Source organism: Otolemur garnettii, unplaced genomic scaffold (assembly GCF_000181295.1).
Source record: "Otolemur garnettii isolate 467f Iridium unplaced genomic scaffold, OtoGar3 scaffold00088, whole genome shotgun sequence".
Classification (NCBI taxonomy): Eukaryota; Metazoa; Chordata; class Mammalia; order Primates; family Galagidae; genus Otolemur; species Otolemur garnettii.
In genome coordinates this window covers 7,484,020-7,491,483 of record NW_003852483.1, presented here as the reverse complement: position 1 = coordinate 7,491,483, position 7,464 = coordinate 7,484,020, and the positions used below count along the sequence as shown (strand labels likewise).

General features: G+C 51.7%; 1 protein-coding gene across 2 annotated transcripts in view; it reads left to right on the top strand.

Annotated features, from left to right (window-relative positions):
• The first annotated feature begins 1,520 nt into the window (after positions 1–1,520).
• CARD19 (caspase recruitment domain family member 19) overlaps positions 1,521–7,464 on the top strand; it is an 18,367-nt gene continuing 12,423 nt past the window's right edge. For both annotated transcript variants that reach the window (XR_002774632.1, XM_003795039.3), the window contains exon 1: positions 1,521–1,739. Coding sequence is in view for 1 of the 2 variants with exons in the window: in XM_003795039.3 (XP_003795087.1) it covers positions 1,733–1,739 (7 nt within the window). In the remaining variant the exon portion in view is untranslated. The remainder of the gene's footprint in view (positions 1,740–7,464) is intronic.

Here is a 7,464-nt window from a genome sequence, read left to right as displayed (position 1 = left end):
TCCCAGTCTGGAGCCAGCCTGGCCATGTCCAGTTGCATACACAGATGAAAGACCAGGAGGGACCCACAATCCAGAACACACCACACTCCCACGCTGGGGTCAGCCCTGCCCATATTGTCCCTGGGTCTGGGGCCGCTATGGCTGAGAGAAGCTGCCTGCATGCTCCGAGCCTGTCCCACCTCATGGGGAGCCTGAGCAGGGACTCACCTCCTGTGTTTGAGGACTGGATCAGCAGTTACATCATAACTGGGCCCAAGGGTTTGGGGGTTTCCAGATGACAACCACACCCGTTCTCTACATGCCCAGATGCCCCACTCATGATAGGAGATCATAGCACAGGGACAACTGAGACACAGAGATGGAGGGAGCACGGACCGCAGGGACCACCATGTCTGAGAAGTGCACACTAAGAATGGGTACCCATTCTGGATCAGGTTTAGCATCTCAAGTTAGAACAAGCTAATGGGGGAACCGCAGACACACGCAGAGAAGGAAACAGGTAAAACCAAAAATTCGCCCGCCAGTGAGAGGGCTCCATTTTCCCTCCCCTCCACAGGTCTCCATTTCCTGGATGGGTCCAGCTGCATTCTTATCACGTGAGGCTGGGGACTTCTTGTGATGGGCGCCAGAGCTGAAAAGGCCAGGCCTGTGACTGAGGAAAAGCAGAAGGGAAGATGGAGAGATTGCCTGGGTCACCCATTTTAATGTCCGGTAAACTGAGCCTCAGGCAGGTTGAATGACCTCCCTATTTAGAGACACACTACCAGGCTAGTATTCCCTTTTGCAGATGGGCTGGTGGCCCCTGAGAAGGGGTATGCCCCACCCAGGTCACAGAGTTGAGTCCAACTTCTCCCCTAAATTAGCACAGTGTCACTGTCTGCTATTGCAGTCTTTGGCTGAGCCCTGTGGGTTACTGGACGCCCACCAGTCTTTTGCCTCAGGCCTCTCCCTTTATTCCCCACGGCCTGACCTCCTGCTTGACGCTGGGTTAGTTATGTCCCTTCTCAGAGTCTCAGTTTCCTTACCCCCAGGGCCAGGCGCTGTGGCCTGGGCTTGGATGGAGCACAGAGCAGGCAGCGGGCGGGCCGCTGGGATTCCGGCTCAACCACCAGGCGCCTGGCGGCCAGGGGGGCGTGGCCAAGAACAAGAGGGGCGCGGCGGGGAGGCGGGCGTGAGCCCAAGAAGAGGCTGTGCTGGGGACCGGACTTGGGTGAGGGACCGGGCTCGAGCGAGAGTCAAGTTAAAGTTCCTGCGGCTACGTAGCCTACGCCAGCAGGGCCGGGCCCAGTCAGGGGCGGAACTCAGGACTCCGTGAGACGTCGTATGGCCCGCAGGGGCTGGGTAGCGCAGGAAGGGGCGGGGCTGGGGCTCGGCAACGCGACTGAGCACGGGATAGTGAGGGGGCGGGTTTCGAATGAGGGGCGGGGATTAGGGCCCCGGAGGTGCCGTAGCAGACGCGGCTGGGGTGGGGCCGTGAGGACGGAGGCCGGGCTCACGGCCTTTGGGAGCGTCGTACAAGGCGCTAGAGAGGAGGGGCTCGCTGAGGGGCGTGGCTTAGAGTCCGGCGGCCGCACAGAGGACGCCGGGGGGCGGGGCCTAGCGGGAAGGGGCGGGCCGAGCACTGCCCGCGGGCGGCGGTCACTGAAGCGGGTGGGCCGGGCGGCTGACCTAGGGGCCGACGGGCGGCTGGGCGGACAGCTGTAGACTGCAACACGGCGCAGTGTCCGCCGCCATGACAGGTGGGCACGGGGCTGGAGTGGGTAGTAGGAGTGCGGGAGCGCGTCCTGTCGCCCAGCTTGGGACAGGCAGGGGTTCTTGTGCCTCGAGTGTCGCCCACGGGCCGCGCCTCGGCTGAGCGGGCTGAGTGACCTTGGTCGGTCATTTGTCGATGGTGTTGTGGATGCAGCCGCGCGAGGTGGTGGGTGTCTCTGGGGCTTCTGCACCTTGGGCGCCGGGGTAGTGCAGGGACCACATTCCGGGGCCCCAGGAGGGCGGAGTCTGCAGGATGGCTCTGGCACAAAGTTGCAGGGCCACGATCTGGGCTCAGCAACTGGAAATCTGTGTGTTGGGAGGGGTCCCAGGGCTGGGAATTGGTTTTGAGAGTTAGCAGAAATGACACCAGCCGAGTATTCACAGTTAGACTACTGTGATTCTGGCAACGCTTTAAACTTATCCCAGCCATCCCCGTGAGGATGTGGGACAGATGATCCATTCCGGGGCAGTGTATGGTACCCGTCGGACTCTGTGGAGCCTCTTGGGCTCCCTCGGGGGGCTTTGAACCCCAGCCATACACAGCTTGTCCGGGGACAAGTCTAGGCAAATCGTGGACAGTAACTGGACAAGACATCGGGCCAGATAAGACTTCCAGCCTATTGTGAACCACAAGGATGGCCCCAGCCCAGCCATTCCCACCAGGGCACCCCAGCAGGTCAGCATGTCCCTAGAAGTTCCCAGTCAGCTCTCCCCCGTGCTCACCAAAGTCTTGGTCTGAGTCCTGCACACAAATGGCATCTCATAGGCTGGAACCTGGTGACTTCCAAGACACCAGCCTGATAAGACTTCCAGCCTAGACCAGAAGAGACCCCAGCTGCAACCTGCTTCCCTTTGTCATCCCTACAGAACTTTCTTAATTTGGCTGTGGTTTCTGAGCACCTACTATGCACTGGTCTTGTGTTGGATGGTCAGAATGGCTCCCTGTCCAGAATGGTCAGATGAAGACATGTGGAATGTCATGTCTGTGTGTGAATGTGGAAACAGTCGTGAATTGGGCAGGTAACTCAGTAGGGCAGCCTACTCAGCTGGTCAGTGCCAGGACAAGAGCCCTGGCCCCAGTACCCTCGTCTGTTCTCCACCCAAACTCTGATTCTCCAGCTTATTTAGCAAGTTCATCAGACTATGTAGGACACAGCTGAGAGCTGTATTGACTTCCAAGGAACCTGTCCCAGGGACTGAGTATGGGTGGGGCCTAAGACAATCCAACCCTGCTCTCACTGTCCTCTTGCGCAAAGGGACCCTAGAGTTGAGAGACCACAGCCAGGAAGGGGTCCTGAAGACTCTTTATCAGGCCTCACCTTTTAGAGTGAATGGGAACAACTCACCTGTGTCCCAGAAGTCTGTACTCAGTGGGGCTCAAGACATCCCCCACAACCCTTTATTTTCAGCTTGGGGAACCAAAGCCCAAAGAACGTCGGGAGGGTAAGATGGATGGTCCTGCAAGACTGCAGATGTGTGGTCCTGGTCTCACTGCCCCTGTGCACAGATTGGGGGCCTGCCTTGTACCAGCCCTTGCTTTGTGCACATGTGTTTGAGCCAGACCTATGGAACACTGAGAAGGCATTGGCACAGGGCAGTGCTTTACAAGTTATCTGCTTTGTGGTGTGCTAGGGAGTGAGTGAGCTTGGCTCAGCCAGGCACTGGGACAAGGGAACTTCTGGACGTGATTTTGAGGGGAACTCAAAGCCCAAGTGTCTGAACCCTAGTTTGTTGGGGATCATAGGAACTCAGGAAGGCCTCTTGGGGGTAAGACAGCAAGCCTTGTGTGAATTAACCATGTGGAAACCACAGGAACAGGTATTCTCAGCCTGGGGCATGAGTCCCAGGCAGTATGATGCTGTTGGGGCTGCCAGTAAGGAAGGCTCAGGGACCTGGAGGACTGGGTGAGGGTGGATGGGGCTGGTTCCCACAGGGCTGTGGATGCCAGGCTGAGTGTTTCCATCTGGGCTGAGAAGGAGGAGGCTCAAGTTGGAGTAACAGGGCTGGGGGTTCATGGTCCTGGTGCCAGCTGGGCAAGAAGGGTGGGGATATAGGGAGTTGCTGAAGGCTTGGTGGGTTTGTGCCAGAGTGATCCATCTTCTTTCATCCTGTAAAAACCGTTGGGGACTTGTTTATCAAGACCTGGCACCAAGGTGGTTTCCTTTCTCGTGCCTTGTGGTGCTTCTGAGTGCTGCCTATGTATGGTGTGTGGGCATAACTCATAAGCAACCACAGGAAGTACGGAGTCCCCAAGCTGCACAGCCCAGCTCCAGTGCCTGGACTTTGCTTCCCATGCCAAGTGACTCACAGCTCATGGTGACTCATGGCTTGCGGTGACTCATGGCTCTGCTGCAGAGGAGGCCTCTCTTGGCTATAGGCTCACAAGCAGACAGGAGGCTGCTATAGGATGCTGGACACTGACCACCTATAGCCCTTGCCCCTGGGCCTTGGACCAGCATCCATTCATTGCAGGATTCTTTAGTGAGCACCTCCTGTGTGCCTGGCCCTGTGCACATAGCACAATACACACTGGGAACGATAACCTTGGGCCAGCTCTTGTTCTGGCAGGGAGCAGACCTATGTAGCTGGTCACAGTTTCTCACTGTTAATTGGAAGGGCAGAAAGTTTGAATGTCAGGAGGTGGCCCTCAGCACTGCTCTCCCTGAGTCCTGACCTCAGATCTGTCACTTTATAATTAGCTTCCGTATGGGGCGGGTTCTTTATCTCTTCACTGTGCCTCAGTTTCCATATCTGAAAATAGGGATGATAGTCATGCTCATATTGCAAAGCAATTAGAAAGATGAAGGTTATATGTAGACATAGATTGCCAGGTACAAGGAATTCCTTCATGAACCTTGGCTAGTGTTCATCTTAGTTCTTTAATGAGAGAGGCTGCAGGTGCTGGAGCCAGACAGCTAGGATGGGCCTGTCTTTATAGCCTTGGCAGGTCACTTGGCAAATGTCCTTCCTCACTGAGAGCTGTTGTGGGTCTTGGTGCAGGCGGGGACTCAGCCAGCTTTCTTACAACACTTCAGCCGCCTCCCTGTTCAGCCTGTGGAGAATGGCTTCAGGCAGATGTCAGGGTAGCTGATGGTAGAGACAGGCAACTATGAACCAGGACACCCCCCCCCCCATTGTTTCTGGAGAGCAGGTATCTGTAGGGCAGTGGTTCTCAATCTTCCTAATGCCGCGATGTATTTTCATTGTTACAAAGGGGTCACCGTCCACAGGTTGAGAACTGCTGCTGTAGGGTAAGGACATATTTGTGGGGTAAGCAGGTAAATGCCAGCCCCTGCTTCACACAGAGCCCCGGAAGGACATAGACAAATGTGCTTTTCACCATGGTCCCCAAGTTCTTGTCACAGGGCAGGTGTGCTGAGACAGGTTGGTCTCACCTGGGCCTTGGATGACAAAGTCTGTGCAGGGGACCCCACAGAGCACAGCTGCTTTCAAGAGTGGAAGAATTTAGAAGTTATAAGTTTGCATTGGGGTGGGGGGTAGCAGAGAGGAGACCAGCCAGGGGGAAGTGGCAACTGGAAGGAGACATGAAGAAAAACAGCCTATTCAAGGACAAAACCAGTGAAGGGGATCCCCCCTTTTCCGGAAGGATGACACTATTTTTTTAAGTTAACCTTGTTGAAGTATAATTTACTCAAAACAAGTGCGTTTGTTTTTAGTGAGCAGTATGGTTAAGTTTTGACAAAGATCTACACCCAACAACTACGAGCCCAGGCAAAATCAAAACAGAACATTTCTATCACTGCAGAAAGTTCCTTGGTGTCCCTTTCTCAGTTAATACCATCCCAACCAGGAGCTGATCTGCTTTCTGCAATCCCCATTTTTCTTTAATATTAAACAATGGAATTTCCAAATATAATTTATTTTTAATAAATAGACTTTATTTTTAGAGTAGTTTTAGTTTATAGAAAATTAAGCAGATAGTACACAGAGTCTCATATACCCCCCTTACCACAATGGTACTTCATGCTGGTCATATGTAGTAATTGAGGAACCGATACTGATATGTTGTTATTAACTGAAGTCTGTAGTTTACATTAGGGTCCACTCCTTGAGTTGTATGTTCTGTGAGTTTGAACAAATGCTTAATGTCCTGAATCCACCGTTATAGTTGTTCCACTGCTATGCTCGGCCAGGTGCAGTGGCTCATGCCTGTGATCCTAGCATTCCGGGAGGCTGAGATGGGTGGGATTGCTAGCAGGAGATCAAGACCAGCCTGAACAAGAGTGAGACCCTGTCTCTACTAAAAATAGAAAAACTAGCTGGGTGTGGAGTGGGTACCTGTCCTAGCTACTCGGGAGTCTGAAGCAAGAGGATTGCTCAAGCCCAAGAGGTTGCTCTGAGCTATGACACCCCAGCACTCTACCCAGGGTGACATGTCACAAACAATAAAAAAAAAACACATCCATATGATCCACATTCATCTCTTCCTCTTTCTAACCCTTGGCAACCACTGATTTTTTTATTGCCTCCATGGTTTTGTCTTCTCTGGAATGTCATGTAGTTGGAATCATACACTGTGCAGCCTTTTCAGATTGACTTCTTTCATTTAATTTAAGATTCCTCTACAAGGGCTGTCTGGAAAGCATCAAGCCACTGGTCCTAGTAGTTTTCATAGTACATGGCTGGATACTTTCTGGACAACCCTCATATGTCTTTTCATGGCTTGATAAGCTCACTTCTTTTTAGTGATAAACAATATTTATTGTATGGATGAACCACAGTTTATCCATTCACTTTTTTCTTGATAAAATATATAGAACATAAAATTTATAATTTTAACCATTTCAGTGGTAGTAAGTACACTCATAATGTTATATAACCATCACCACTATCCATTTCCAGAACTTTTTCATCATTCCAAACAGAAACTCTATCCTCATTAAACAATAACTCCCCTTTCCCCTTCTGCCCCCAGTTCTTGGTAACCTCTATTCTACTTACTGTCTCTATGATGTTGACTAACCCTATAACTCACATACATGAAACCTTATAGCATTTGTCCTTTTGTGTCTGACTCATTGCATTTAGTATAATGTTTCCATTATCATATTGTAATATTCATCAATCATTATTTCATTTTTATGGCTGAATAAAAGTGATAGTCCATTCATCTGGTGGTGAACACTTGGGTTATTTCTGTCTTTTGCATATTTTGAATAATGTTGCTATGAAAACTGATGTGCAGCCGGGTGTGGTGGCTCATGCTTGTAATTCTAGTACTCTGGGAGGCTGAGGTGGGTGGATTGCTTGAGCTCACAAGTTCAAGACCAGTCTGAGCAAGAACGAGACTGCATCTCCAAAAATAGCTGGGCATTGTGGTCCCAGCTACTCAGGAGGCTGATGCAAGGGGATCACTTGAGCCAAAGAGTTTGAAGTTGCTGTGAGCTATGACACCATGGCACTCTACTGAGGGTGACAAAGTGAGACTCTGTCTAAAAAAAAAAAAGAAAGAAAACTCGTATGCAAGTATCTACTTGAGTCCCTGCTTTTTTTTTGAGACAGAGTCTCAAGCTATCCTCCTGGGTAGAGTGCTGTGACATCACAGCTCACAGCAACCTCCAACTCCTGGGTTCAAGCGATTTTCCTGCCTCTGTCTCCCAAGTAGCTGGGACTACAGGCGCCCACCACAACACCCAGCTATTTTTTTTTTGTAGCTGTCATTTTTGTTTGGTGGGCCCAGGCTGGATTTGA